This window comes from Salvelinus fontinalis, chromosome 5 (assembly GCF_029448725.1).
Source record: "Salvelinus fontinalis isolate EN_2023a chromosome 5, ASM2944872v1, whole genome shotgun sequence".
In the NCBI taxonomy this organism is placed as follows: domain Eukaryota; kingdom Metazoa; phylum Chordata; class Actinopteri; order Salmoniformes; family Salmonidae; genus Salvelinus; species Salvelinus fontinalis.
In genome coordinates this window covers 46,041,939-46,056,215 of record NC_074669.1, presented here as the reverse complement: position 1 = coordinate 46,056,215, position 14,277 = coordinate 46,041,939, and the positions used below count along the sequence as shown (strand labels likewise).

Sequence of the window (14,277 nt, the reverse complement as noted above, 5' to 3'; positions counted from 1 at the left end):
TATCCCAACTCTAACATTAACTCATTGAAGTCAAAATTTAAAATGCTTACGATTAGGTAAGGGTAAAGTTAGGGACGTCCCAAGGATTCCAGATAGCATTAACCAATTTTCAACTGCCCAGAACAAGTATCAAGCAACAATTAGACGCTGCTGTTTTTTATGTGACAAACTTTTAAATGAAAGGCAACTGGAAACATGACTACAACAACACACATTTAAAAATAATCCCATTTACTGTACATTAGGCTCTGAACTATCAGCGCCACAATAAGTCTTGAAGTCTGAGCACTTGCTATCAGAGACCATGGTAAGACTCTAATGAAGGCATCCTAAGCTGGTTTGTTTTCCAAAATAAAATTCTCAGATCAGTGCAGACACGGGGTGCTCCTTTTCCTTAAATGTTCCTGTGTAGTCACCTTGTGACATATCCTGGGGTAAGGAATGTATTTTTGGACTCCTAAACCACATGAGTAAAACTCCAGTCCTTCCGTCCACTGCAGTGTCTGTGGGTTCCTCCCTTTTACTTAATGAATCAGTGACTCTTATTGGACAAATTCAAATGGTTTCAAGTGAACATGACCCCGGCTTTTCTTGCAGGTCTAGATCAGACCCTAAAAACATTGCTTGTTTTCTGTCTTTAAAAAAGACTGACTGCGGCTCTCCAGGAATTGTGTTTGACACCAATGTCTTCAACCCATGGTTCGTCCTCTGCAGTCTCTAAGGTCAGCAGGCTCCACCCCCAGAGTCACAAGCAGGAAGTGGATCAACACTACAACACAGCAAAAGTCAATAACCTCCCTGTAACAGACTGAGCCCCGCTGCCCTTTGGACGGGCCGGTGCACAAACAAACATGCACTGTGCGCATACAGTAAAATAAAACACACGCACAGTACACATTTAAAAAAAAAAAAGTCTACACACACACTTGCTGCTTGCTTAAGGTAGTCCATCACATCTGATGATGACTTCAACCACTGCTTGTGGGTTCGCTGATGACTGTATAATCAGATGCGGGATGCTCACTATATGCCACAGACAGAGCACACAGAGGCATGTCCTGTTGAAGCTGGTGCAGCCATGGTCATACACTCCCCTCCATATGTATTTGGACAGTGAAGCTAAAAAATAATATTTGTCTCTATACTCCAGCATTTTGGATTTGAGATTTTCATACATATCTATTTACCGTTTAGAAATGAAAGCATTTTCGTGGTATCCAATTGTGTTTCATTGCGGCAACTCCCCAACGGGCTCGGGAGAAGTGAGGATTGGACAAACACGCTGCTTCTTATACACACCCGGAAGTCAGCCGGACCAACGTGTTGGACGGGACACTGTTCGATTGACGACCCTAGTCAGCATGCAGGCGCCCAGTCCGCCATAAGACGACGCTAGAGCAAGTTAAGACAAGGAATTCCCTGCCAACCCTACCCTCCACTAACCCGGACAGTGCTAGGCCAATTGTGCACCGCCCTTGGAACTCCCGGTCACGGCTGGCTGTAGTGATGCCCCTCTGCACTTCGGGTGAAGTGCCTGAGCAGAATGCGCCACTTGGGAGCTCTGTTGCAAAGTACAATAAAGGCTTTATATAGCACTACTTAAAGGTTTACAAATCATAAGTGTAAGTCATAATCTAGAAATGGTCTATTAACTTACATTTGGCAATAAACCCTACAGTGGGAATTGTTATGTCACCCTTTATACACCATTTATAGTGTATAACATACGCTAATAGATTATATGTGAAGCATTTATATAGTACTTATAAATCCTTTATGGATTGCTATAAGAATGGATTGCTATGTACTGGATTGCTATGTACTGCCCTCATCCAATGACTGACACATGAGTCCTGATGTGTTTGGTCAGCTTAGCCGCCTCACTGAAAGCCTTGCCACACAAGCTGCAGGTGTGGGCCCAGCCTCCGGCAGGCCGCAATCCATTATGAACACGCTGGTGCTTCCTACACGTGTAGGCGTCCTTGAAGCTCATGCCGCAGACAGGGCAGCCGTACAGACGCAGCTCCGTGTGAACACGCCGGTGGTTCCTCAGTGTGCCATCGTTGTTGAATCGCTTGCCACACAGTGCACAAACGTACGGCTTCTCCCCTGTGTGAATGCGGAGGTGGATCTTGAGGCGTGACACGTGACTGAATATCTTACCACACTGAGGGCACGGGTGGGACCTCTGATCCCCCCTGTTGTTAGTTTGTTGTTGACCCCTGTTGTTTGTAGACCTGTTTATTTGTTGATGACACCTATTTGTTGATCTATTTGTTTGTCTGGTTTGACCCGGGTAGAACTGGGAGGTCAAGGGACCTACGGTACTGGTGGTGGTGGCGTCCCCAAAGTCTTGTTCTGGCCCTGTTGATACACAACCATCGCTGCCAATCTGACGGAAAAAGCCGTCTGGGATCATGGCAGCACTAGCTGATACCAGGTCAGTGGGGACGCCCGAGGCAGTGGAGGCACCATACCTGCTGCTCTCTGCAACCACTGACTCCAGGTCAGCGCTCAGGTCTGAGACAGTGTACTTGGTTTTAACAGTGGCTGGTCCAGGGTCCGAACTGGGGTTTAGTTCACCATACCCCATCTGAGCAGATACTGACCCCAAGTCAGTAGGGCTAGTATCACTAGGCTCTGTTTTGATGCCCTCAGAGTTATAGCGTAAAACCACTCTGTCCACGGGGCATGATGTGCTGCTGAAGGGATTTGCAGAGGGAAGGAGATGCTGGTCGTCTTCTTCGTCCAAGTCCCTTTTCACAGACGCTGAAGTCAATGGAGCTACTACTGGGGTGGTAGCCGATGTATCGGTCTGTTGTGAGGACAGGGTACATGGAGAGTTACACAGACTCTTCCACTCGGTGCAGTCTGTGGGTTGCTGGCTATGTGTGGCAGGCATCTCATCCTGGCTCATTACCATGTGGTTCTGGGTGTGTGTAGACTCAGGGTCTGGACCCTGGTCGGCGCTCCACTGGTGCTGCCCAGACACAGAGATAGAAACAGGCCTGGTCGAGACTGGATGGACAGACGGACATACCGACAAACAGACAGAAAAGAGAAACAAATCAGATTGATTAAGTTTAAACAACTACAGAAGCAACGACCCAGACACGAGTTCTCGAGCATTCTGTAGGATGAGCTTGTTTGTGTAATGTGGTGATCTACAAGGCTTGAGACTGTCCAAATGCCCCATATCATAATCTTCTTGAAAAACCTGCATCATCTCCCCTTTATATACACTCAGTGAAAGAATTGACAGGTGAAAATAGTATGGGCAGCAGATGTCTTTTTTTTCTCAGATGAGTGCAAATAAAGGAGATGAGGATAGGTCCGATTTTTTTGACAATAGACAATGAGCCATTTGCATCATCACCTGCTGAACACTCCGTTCCCGTGTCGAGTCCAACTTCTCGTAGCCTTCGTTTTAGGAGTTCATTCTCTCTCTTCGTCCGGGCAGTCTCCTCCTCGAATTCTGACACTGTCCCCCCAACAACCTCCAGTATCTCATCTACAGCCACCATTAACCGCTCGGTGAGGTAAGCATTCAAAAGCTGTAGTTTTGCCATTTTCTAGAAATTAGCCTCTCCCAAATACTTGTTAAAATCCACTGAAAGCCTCCTAGTAACGACCCAAGCTAGATTGTTTTGTAAACACCTCGGCGAAAGCATACATTTCCTGGTTCTTTAACTCTCCATGGTCATGTGATAAAAACGCTACCGTAATTCATGAAAAAGGGGAGGCAAGCTTTTTAAAGGGATTTTCTACTTAAAATCTACTGTTAGGTTTGCACCCTTATTACCTAGTATATTAATACATATCTTGAGTGAAGGTGATGTGAGTCAAGCATCTGGCATCTTCCTTTTGGAAATAAACAACCTGGAAGATGGTTCAATGTTAATACAAAATAAATACAGAATCAGACATGTGATTTTAATATTTAAATGACGGACTGATTTAATTCATGTTCACAAACACACACTCTTCAATCAAGCTGGAAACATCAGCTAAGATGACATTATCCATTTGTTTTCTACTGCACTGTTTTGATTAATTCCAATAAATATATTTAGGAAATATTCCTATGGCTAAAACACTTCAACGTTTCACAATCCTTTCAAGGTGTAGCTGATTCAGCAGTAGCTCATTAGCTAGCGCATTGACCTCATGTGATGAGCTGCCCTGCATCAGTCAGGTGTGTGTTCAGGTGTACCCTCAGACCGCTGGCCACAGTGAAGCTCTTGGGACACTGGACACAGCGATAGGGTTTCTCCCCAGAGTGAGTCCGTTTGTGCTTTTTCATGGTGTCTCCATCGCTGAAAGTCCTGTGGCAGTAGGGGCAGCTGTAGGGTCTCTCACCGGTATGGATCCTATAATATATAATAAGAATAAATAAAATAAATATATCTACACTACCGTTCAAAAGTTTGGGGTCACTTAGAAATGTCATTGTTTTTGATTTTTTGTCCATTAAAATAACATCAAATTGGTCAGAAATACAGTGTAGATATTGTTATTGTTGTAAATGACTATTGTAGCTGGAAACAGCAGATTTTTTATGGAATATTTACATTGGCGTAGAGGCCCATTATCAGCAACCATCACTCCTGTGTTCCAATGGCACGTTGTGTTAGCTAATCCAAGTTCATAATTTTAAAAGGCTAATTGATCATTAGAAAACCCTTTTGCAATTATGTTAGCACAGCTGAAAACTGATGTTCTAATTAAAGAAGCAATAAAACTGGCCTTCTTTAGACTAGTTGAGTATCTGGAGCATCAGCATTTGTAGGTTCGATTACAGGCTCCAAATGGCCAGAAACAAAGACTTTTCTTCTGAAACTCGTCAGTCTATTCTTGTTCTGAGAAATTAAGGCTATTCCATGCGAGAAATTGGCAAGAAACTGAAGATCTCGTACAACGTTGTGTACTACTCCCTTCACAGAACAGCGCAAACTGGCTCTAACCAGAATATAAAGAGTGGGTGCACAACTGAGAAAGAGGACAAGTACATTAGTGTCTAGTTTGAGAAACAGACACCACAAGTCCTCAACTGGCAGCTTCATTAAATAGTACCAGCAAAACACCAGTCTCAACGTCAACAGTGAAGAGGTGACTCTGGGATGCTGTCCTTCTAGGCAGAGTTGCAAAGAAAAAGCCATATCTCAGACTGGCCAATAAAAAGAAAAGATTAAGATGGGCAAAAGAACACAGACACTGGACAGAGGAAGATTGGAAAAAAAGTGTTATGGACAGACGAATCTAAGTTTGAGGTGTTCGGATCACAAAGAAGAACATTCGTGAGACGCAGAAAAAATGAAAAGATGCTGGAGGAGTGCTTGACGCGATCTGTCAAGCATGGTGGAGGCAATGTGATGGTCTGGGGGTGCTTTGGTGGTAAAGTGGGAGATTTGTACAGGGTAAAAGGGATCTTGAAGAAGGAAGGCTATCACTCCATTTTGCAATGACATGCCATACTCCCTAAATCTTTCTCAGATTATTACCAATCCCACAAGGTATGACTCCAAACACCCAGAAAAGGCTACTCTCCTCAATGTAATCCTCACAAATAATCCTGATAGGTATCAGTCTGGTGTTTTCTGTAATGACCTTAGTGATCGCTGTTTTACCGCCTGTGTTCGTAATGGCTGCTCAGTGAAACGACCTGTCCTGATTTGTCATAGACCCTTGTGAACTGGCCTCTGTAAAATGGTATAGAATCAGCTTGATCCCCTCTGTCGAAGACGCTTGGACATAATTTTTTGATCTTTTCAGTGATATTGTAAACAAACATGCCCCCATAAAGAAAATGAGAATTAAAAACAGGTTCAGCCCGTGATCTTGCAGAGTTACTCCACCTCAAGAATTGCATTTGGCGAAAGGCTCAGCACATGCATACTCAGGCTAACTGGCTATCGTTCAGGCAAATGAGAAATAAGTGCACTCAGGCTATCCGGAAGGCCAAAGTTAGTTACCGTTCTCGCTCTGTGGGTCTAACACCAAGAAGTTCTGGAAAACGGTTAAAGACCTGGAGAATAAACCCTCCTCCTCACAGCTGCCCATGTCCCCTAAAGTTGATGATGTGGTTGTTACTGACAAGAAGCACATGGCTGAGCTTTTTAATCACTACTTTATTAAGTCAGGATTCCTATTTGACTCAGCCATGCCTCCTTGCCTGTCAAAAATGTTCTCATCTCCCACCCCTTCTAACGCGACTATCCCCGATGCTTCTGCCTCTTTTTCCCCTGCCCCATTACAAAGTTTCTTCCTGCAGGCAGTCACTGAGTCTGAGGTGCTAAAGGAGCTCCTTAAACTTGACCCCCAAAAAACATCTGGCTCAGATGGTTTAGACCCTTTCTTCTTTAAGGTTGCTGCCCCTATCATCGCCATGCCTGTCTCTCCTTTCTGGGGAGGTTCCCATTGCTTGGAAGGCAGCCACGGTTCGTCCTTTATTTAAAGGGGGAGCTCAAGCTGATCCTAACTGTTATAGGCCTATTTCTATTTGCCCCTTTCTTCAAAAGTGTTGGAAAAACTTGTCAATAATCAACTGACTGGCTTTCATGTCTATAGTATTCTCCCGGGTAAGCAAGCTGGTTTCCGCTCAGGTTATGGATGTGTCACTGCAACCTTAAAGGTTCTCAATGATGTCACCATTGCCCTTGATTCTAAACAATGTTGTGCTGCTATTTTTATTGACTTGGCCAAAGCTTTTGATACGGTAGACCATTCCATTCTTGTGGGCCGACTAAGTAGTATTGGTGTCTCTGAGGGGTCTTTGGCCTGGTTTGCTAACTACCAGTTTTAAAGAGTGCAGTGTATAAAGTCAGAAAATCTGTCTCAGCCACTGCCTGTCACCAAGGGAGTATCCTAAGGCTCGATCCTAGGCCCCATGCTCTTCTCAAATTTACATCAACAACATAGCTCAGGCAGTAGGAAGCGCTCACATCCATTTATATGCAGATGATAGTCTTATACTCAGCTGGCCCCTCCCCGGATTTTATGTTAAATGCTCTACAATGTTTTCTTAGTGTGCAACAAGCTTTCTCTACCCTTAACCTTGTGCTGAACACCTCCAAAACAAAGGTCATGTGGTTTGGTAAGAAGAATGCCCCTCCCACAGGTGTTATTACTACCTCTGAGGATTTAGAGCTCGAGGTAGTCACCTCATACAAGTACTTGGGAGTATGGCTAGACGGTGCACTGTCCTTCTCTCAGCACATATCAAAGCTGGGGTCTAAAGTTAAATCTAGACTTTGTTTCCTCTATTGTAATCGCTCCTCTTTCACCCCAGCTGCCAAACTAACCCTGATTCAGATGACCATCGTACTCATGCTAGATTACGGAGACGTAATTTATAGATAGGCTCTCGAGCAGCTAGATGTTCTTTACCATTCGGCCATCAGATTTGCCACCAATGCTCCTTATAGGACACATCACCTCACTCTATACTCCTGTAAACTGGTCATCTCTGTTTTCCCCAGTCTCAAGAGCCACTGGTTGATGCTTATTTATAAAACCCTCTTAGGCCTCACTCCCCCCCTATCTGAGATATTTACTGCAGCCCTCATCCTCTACATACAACACCTGTTCTGTCAGTCACATTCTGTTAAAGGTCCCCAAAGCACACACATCCCTGGGTCGCTCCTCTTTTCAGTTCACTGCAGCTAGCGACTGGAACGAGCTGCAACAAACACTCAAACTGGACAGTTCTATCTCAATCTCTTCATTCAAAGACTCAATCATGGACACTCTTACTGGCAGTTGTGGCTGCTTTGTGTGATGTATTGTTGTCTCTCCCCTCTTGCCCTTTGTGCTGTTGTCTGTGCCCAATAATGTTTGTACCATGTTTTGTGCTGTTTCCATGTTATGTCGTGTTGCTATGTTGTTGTCTTAGGTCTCTCTTTATGTAGTGTTGTCTCTCTTGTTGTGATGTGTGTTTTGTCCTATAATTATTGTATTTAAAAATATATATATATTTTATCCCAGGCCCCTGTCCCCGCAGGAGGCCTTTTGGTAGGCCATCATTGTAAATAAGAATTTGTTCATAACTGACTTGCCTAGTTAAACAAAGGTTAAATAAAATTAAAATAAATAAAAACCCTGTGGACAGCACTTGATTGGAGACATTTTCCTCCTACAACAGGACAATGACCCAAAGCACAGCTCCAAGCTATGCAAGAACTATTTAGGGAAGAAGCAGTCAGCTGATATTCTGTCTATAATGGAGTGGCCAGCACAGTCACCGAATCTCAACCCTATTGAGCTGAGAGGTGCCCATCAAGCCAATGCAACTTGTGGGAGGTGCTTCAGGAAGCATGGGGTGAAATCTCTTCAGATTACCTCAACAAATTGACTAACTACACTCAGCAAAAAAATAAACGTCCTCTCACTGTCAACTGTGTTTATTTTCAGCAAACTTAACATGTGTAAATATTTGTATGAACATAACAAGATTCAACAACAGACAAACTTAAGTTCCACAGACATGTGACTAACAGAAATGGATTAATGTGTCCCTGAACAAAGGGGGGTCAAAATCAAAAGTAACAGTCAGTATCTGGTGTGGCCACCAGCTGCATTAAGTACTGCAGTGCATCTCCTCTCCTCATGGACTGCACCAGATTTGCCCGTTCTTGCTGTGAGATGTTACTTCACTCTTCCACCAAGGCACCTGCAAGTTCGGGGGGGTGGCCCTAGCCCTCACCCTCCGATCCAACAGGTCCCAGACGTGCTCAATGGGATTGAGATCCGGGCTCTTCGCTGGCCATGGCAGAACACTGACATTCCTGTCTTGCAAGAAATCACGCACAGAACGAGCAGTATGGCTGGTGGCATTGTCATGCTGGAGGGTCATGTCAGGATGAGCCTGCAGGAAGGGTACCACGAGGGAGGAGGATGTCTTCCCTGTAACACACAGCGTTGACATTGCCTGCAATGACAACAAGCTCAGTCCGATGATGCTGTGATACACCGCCCCAGACCACAACGGACCCTCCACCTCCAAATCGATCCCACTCCAGAGTACAGGCCTCGGTGTAACGCTCATTCCTTCAATGATAAACGCGAATCCGACCATCACCCCTGCTGAGACAAAACCGCGACTCGTCAGTGAAGAGCACTTTTTGCCAGTCCTGTCTGGTCCAGCGACGGTGGGTTTGTGCCCATAGGCGACGTTGTTGCCGGTGATGTCTGGTAAGGACCTGCCTTACAACAGGCTTACAAGCCCTCAGTCCAGCCTCTCTCGGACAGTCTGAGCACTGATGGAGGGATTGTGCGTTCCTGGTGTAACTCGGGCAGTTGTAGTTGCCATCCTGTACCTGTCCCGCAGGTGTGATGTTCGGATGTACCGATCCTGTGCAGGTGTTGTTACACGTGGTCTGCCACTGCGAGGACGATCAGCTGTCCATCCTGTCTCCCTGTAGAGCTGTCTTAGGAGTCTCACAGTACGGACATTGCAATTTATTGCCCTGGCCACATCTGCAGTCCTCATCCCTCCTTGCAGCATGCCTAAGGCAAGTTCACACAGATGAGCAGGGACCCTGGGCATCTTTCTTTCGGTGTTTTTCAGAGTCAGTAGAAAGGCCTGTTTGGTGTCCTACGTTTTCATAACTGTGACCTCAATTGCCTACCGTCTGTAAGCTGTTAGTGTTTTAACAACCGTTCCACAGGTGTTTATGGTTCATTGAACAAGCATGGGAAACAGTGTTTAAACCCTTTACAATGAAGATCTGTAAAGTCATTTGGATTTTTATGAATTGTCTTTGAAAAGGGGACGTTTCTTTTTTTGCTGAGTTTAGAATGCCAAAGGTCTGCAAGGCTGTAATTGCTGCAAATGGAGGATTCTTTGACGAAAGCAAAGTTTGAAGGACACCATTTTTATTTCAATTAAAAATCATTATTTATAACCTTGTCAACATCTCGACTATATTTCCTATTCATTTTGCAACTAATGTCATGTATGTTTTCATGGAAAACAAGGACATTTCTAAGTGACCCCAAACTTTTGAATGGTAGTGTATATTATAATAATAATAATAATAATATATAAATGGAGTGGAGAGACTTTAACCCAACACCTAGCAGCCTTGTCAAGAGGTTTGGATTTTTGGGTGTAACAGTGAAGGTGTTGGATTGACAGTCACTGGTCCGGGCTAGTGCCTAAATTCCCTACAATATACAGCGAGCTACCAAACTATTAGGACAGTGACACATTTTTTGTACTCTAGCACTTGGGATTTGAAATGATACAATGACTGAGGTTAAAGTGTAGACTGTCAGCTTTTAATTAGAGGGTATTTTCCTCCATATCGGGTGAACCGTTCAGAAATTACAACACTTTATGTACATAGTCCCCCTATTTTAGGGGACCAAAAGTATTGGGACAAATTCACTTATATGTATTAAAGTAGTCAAAAGTTGAGTATTTGGTCCCATATTCCTAGCACGGAATGATTACAGCAAGTTTGTGACTCCACAAACGTGTTGGATGCATTTGCTGTTTGTTTTGGTTGTGTTTCAGATTATTTTGTGCCGAATAGAAATTAATGGTAATGTATTGTCATTTTGGAGTCACTTTTATTGTAAATAAGAATATGTTTCTAAACATTTCTACATTCATGTGGATGCTACCATGATTACAGATAGTCCTGAATTAATTGTGAATAATAAAGTTAGACGCACAAATATCATACCCCCAACACATGCTAACCTCTCACCATCACAATAACAGGGGAGGTTAGCATTTTGCGGGGGTATAATATTTGTGCGTCTAACTTTCTCACTCATCATCATTCACGATTCATTCAGGACTATTCGTAATCATGGTAGCATCCACATTAATTCTACTCCTTTTGCCATGGGACAAAGGCAAAAATGTTTCCAGTTTTACAGCAAATTTTCTTCAATTCTACCCTTTTGCCATGTGATGCAGATAATTGTTTCAATTGTTTTAAATTTCCTGCAATTATACACAATTTCCAATGACTTATGCAATGTTAATGATATCTGAGTGAGAGTGACTAACAAAATCAATGGGGGCCACCTGGAGTTCAGGGCCCCTGGGCATGTGCCCTGTGTGCACGGTCGGTAGTTGGCCATGATTACTACAAGTTTAGATAGCTTGCTAGACTAACTTACCATTCTAAAAATAGTTATCTGACATGGCTAATTGAGTGACTGTCAGTGATGACAAAACAAGAGAAAAATTGCTGATGCATAACAAAATTTCGAACTTGCACCTTGTGTATTCTACTACATTTACATTTACGTCATTTAGCAGACGCTCTTATCCAGAGCGACTTACAAATTGGTATTCTGACTCTTAATAGTAAGTTGAGACCGCAACTGCGGTGCTTATGCCTGGAGCCAGCCCTGGTGATAGGGATGAACCAGGTAATCAACATTCAATGGAGGACAAGTTGTCATAGGCCAACAACCTATATATCCCATACTGCCATACCTGCCCAATGCCCAGGCCCCAGCCACAGTCAGTACTTAGCTTTTAATGTGAAGATAGATGGCTGTTTAGAAACATATTATATTCTTATTGACCAAAAAATGCATTCAAAATGACTCCAAAATGACACAATGCATTATTTACCATTCAATTCTATTGGCCACAAAATAATCTGAAACAAAAATGAAAACAGCAAATGCATCCAACAAGCTTGATGTAATCATTCCGTGCTAGGAATATGGGACCAAATACTAAACTTTTGACTTTAATACACGTAAGTGAATTTGTCCCAATGCTTTTGGTCCCCTAAAATGGGGACTATATACAAAAAGTGCTGTAATTTCTAAATAGTTCACACAATATGAATGAAAATACATATATATTAAAGCTGTCGTATTACTTCAAATCCAAAGTGCTGCAGTACAGAGCCAAAATAACAAAATGTATCACTGTCCCAATACTTTTGGAGCTCACTGCATAATAATACAATATAATAATGAATGCCAACCTCAGGTGTCGTCTCAGGTTGCCTCTCTGGGTAAAGCTTTTGGAGCACCAGGAGCAGCGGTGGGGCCTCTCCCCCGTGTGGATACGGTGGTGGCGCCGCAGGTCAGCCGACTGGGCAAAGGACTTACAGCACCAGTCACAGGCGTAGGCCTTCTTATACTGAAGGTGGAGGTGGAGGCTGGCCGCCTGGCTGAAACTCTCCCCACATCGGGTGCAGCGGTGTGGGCGCCCCTCCTGGTGGTCGGTGGGGGTGAAGTTGTTACTCTCATTGTATGGCAACACCCGGTCCTTGGACCCAGGCTCTGTTTCATATGTTTGCTGGTCATGTACGGGTGTGTTATGGAGCTCTGAGATGTCCATATCTGGAAGGTCTTTGAAGCCAGCGTCGCCTGAGAGTTCATGGTTGTGGGGTAGTAGTGTTATAGGAAGACCTGTGTAGCCTGAACTGGATTGAGGTTCATGGTTGGTGAGGTTCACTGTGACGTCGCATTCCTTGGGTTCCATTTTGATCCGTCCCTGGATTGGGTCGATGGGAGAGGACCTCTTTCTCTCTGTCCTAAGGACTGGCAATTCAGCGTTGGCTGCTCGAGTTGTTGTGGCACAGTGGGCATTGGAGGAGAACGGAGATGGGGCCAAGGACGAGGTGTTTCCAAAACCCTTGGGTTCTGGGTCTGAGTTGTGCTCTGTCTTTGGGATTGCCTGCCCTGGACTGGGCTTCTCTTCTACTCGGACCGTTTCAGTGTGTCCCTGGTTTGGTCCTGTGAAACCCCCATCCTTACCCAACGCTACCTGGCTCTGTGTCTGTAGCCCTCGCCTGTTGACCTGGCTCTGCTGCAGGGGCTCTGGGTCCTGTTCCTGCCTGGAGCTCCACTCTTGCTCACAAAGCTGCTGCTGCCCAGAGAGAGAAAGGCTGGTGGAACCTGCTTAGAAAGAGGGTGTAAAGACAAAGTGCTGTCACTAAATAAGTAAGAAATTGAGTAAATATGTATGACATTGTAATTATTCATGTACTACTATTAGTTGTTCATGTTTGCTGCGAGGGATATTTGGAATTCGGGCACTTCTCGCGAGCCAACGTAACGTTGCTGTCAATCGTCAACAGACAAACGTCACCCAATGTAGCTAGCTCGTTGACAGTTTGCCAACTCATTTCTGCATGATCATTAAGTTAGCATGATCCAACAAATCCGACAAAATGTTCTTACGCCAGTCTGTCTCCGCCAAGAGTAAGATGTCCCGGAGCTGTCGCCGAAGGCTTTCATTTTCTCTCTTAGCGCTTTCATTCTCTCTCTTCGTCCTAGCCGTCTCTTCTCGGTACTCGGCCACTGTGTCCCCGACTACGTCCAGAATCTCCCGCACCACTACCGTTAAACGTTCTGTCAGGTAAGCATTCAACAGCTGCAGTTTGGTCATTTTAAAGACATAAAATACTGCAGGATAATGTCTCGTCTCTCTCTCAGCTTATGTTGTGATTTTACTCTTCGTTTGTTGGTAGTTGGGTTAATAGGAAGTGTGTATGTTGTTTTATCGCCACCTGCTGTTTGGGAAGTGAAATGGCTGTCTTGTTTATGTTGAGCCACAAGGGGGCAGTGCAACCCTGTATAATTTCCTCTGCATCAGTAGTTTTATAACATGAGCCGTCAATCCTGGTCCATCCCAACAACATCTGATTCAACTACTCAACTAATTTATCATTCAGCCCTTAATCAAATAGGTAGGCCTATGAACAGAAGACCAAACACAAATAAGACTAAACAGACAGACCTAGTGAAGTCAGCAGATACGGTACAGGACTATTTTGTTAGCACAGACTGGAATATGTTCTGGGATTCATCCAATGGCATTGAGGAGTATACAACCTCAGTCACCGGCTTCATCAATAAGTCCATCAACAACGTCCTCCCCACAGTGATCGTACGTACATATCCCAACCAGAAGCCATGGATTACAGGCAACATCCGCACCGAGCTAAAGGCTAGAGCTGCCACTTTCAAGGAGCAGGACACTAATCCAGACTAACCATCAAACAGGTAAAGCGTCAATACAGGACTAAGATTGAATCCTACTACACTGGCTCTGACGCTCGTCGGATGTGGCAGGGCTTGCAAACTATTACGGACTACAAAGGGAAACACAGCTGCGAGCTGCCCAGTGACTTTAGCCTACCAGACGGGCTAAATGCCTTTTATGCTCGCTTCGAGGGAAGTAAGCATGAGGTATGCATGAGAGCACCAGCTGTTCCGGACAACTGTGTGATCACTCTCTCCGTAGCCGATTTGAGCAAGACCTTTAAACAGGTCAACATTCACAAGGCCGTA

The 14,277-nt window shown here is 44.4% G+C and overlaps 1 protein-coding gene across 2 annotated transcripts; it reads right to left on the bottom strand.

Moving 5' to 3' along the window:
• Window positions 1-214: 214 nt before the first annotated feature.
• LOC129855685 (zinc finger protein 8-like) lies at window positions 215-13,478 on the bottom strand. Of its 2 annotated transcripts, XM_055923606.1 has the most exons (4): window positions 13,165-13,478; window positions 11,961-12,879; window positions 3,377-4,370; window positions 215-3,018 (listed from the first exon to the last, which is right to left on the bottom strand). In XM_055923606.1, exons 1-3 carry the CDS (start codon window positions 13,370-13,372, stop codon window positions 4,166-4,168), a joined length of 1,332 nt encoding a protein of 443 aa, XP_055779581.1. In that variant the 5' UTR covers window positions 13,373-13,478; the 3' UTR covers window positions 215-3,018; window positions 3,377-4,165. The 2 variants fall into 2 exon arrangements, with proteins under 2 accessions (XP_055779581.1, XP_055779580.1); XM_055923605.1 differs by lacking the exons at window positions 11,961-12,879; window positions 13,165-13,478 and having other exon boundaries at window positions 3,377-4,161.
• Between the last annotated feature and the right edge of the window lie 799 nt (window positions 13,479-14,277).

Bases quoted from the DNA above. Each gene is read 5' to 3' on its own strand.
- LOC129855685 (XM_055923605.1), bottom strand. From the start codon at position 3,569: ATGGCAAAACTACAGCTTTTGAATGCTTACCTCACCGAGCGGTTAATG. The intron at 3,019-3,376 runs GTGATGATGCAA...CTGTCCATCCAG, and splicing joins GGGAACGGAGTGTTCAGCAG to TCTCGACCAGGCCTGTTTCT.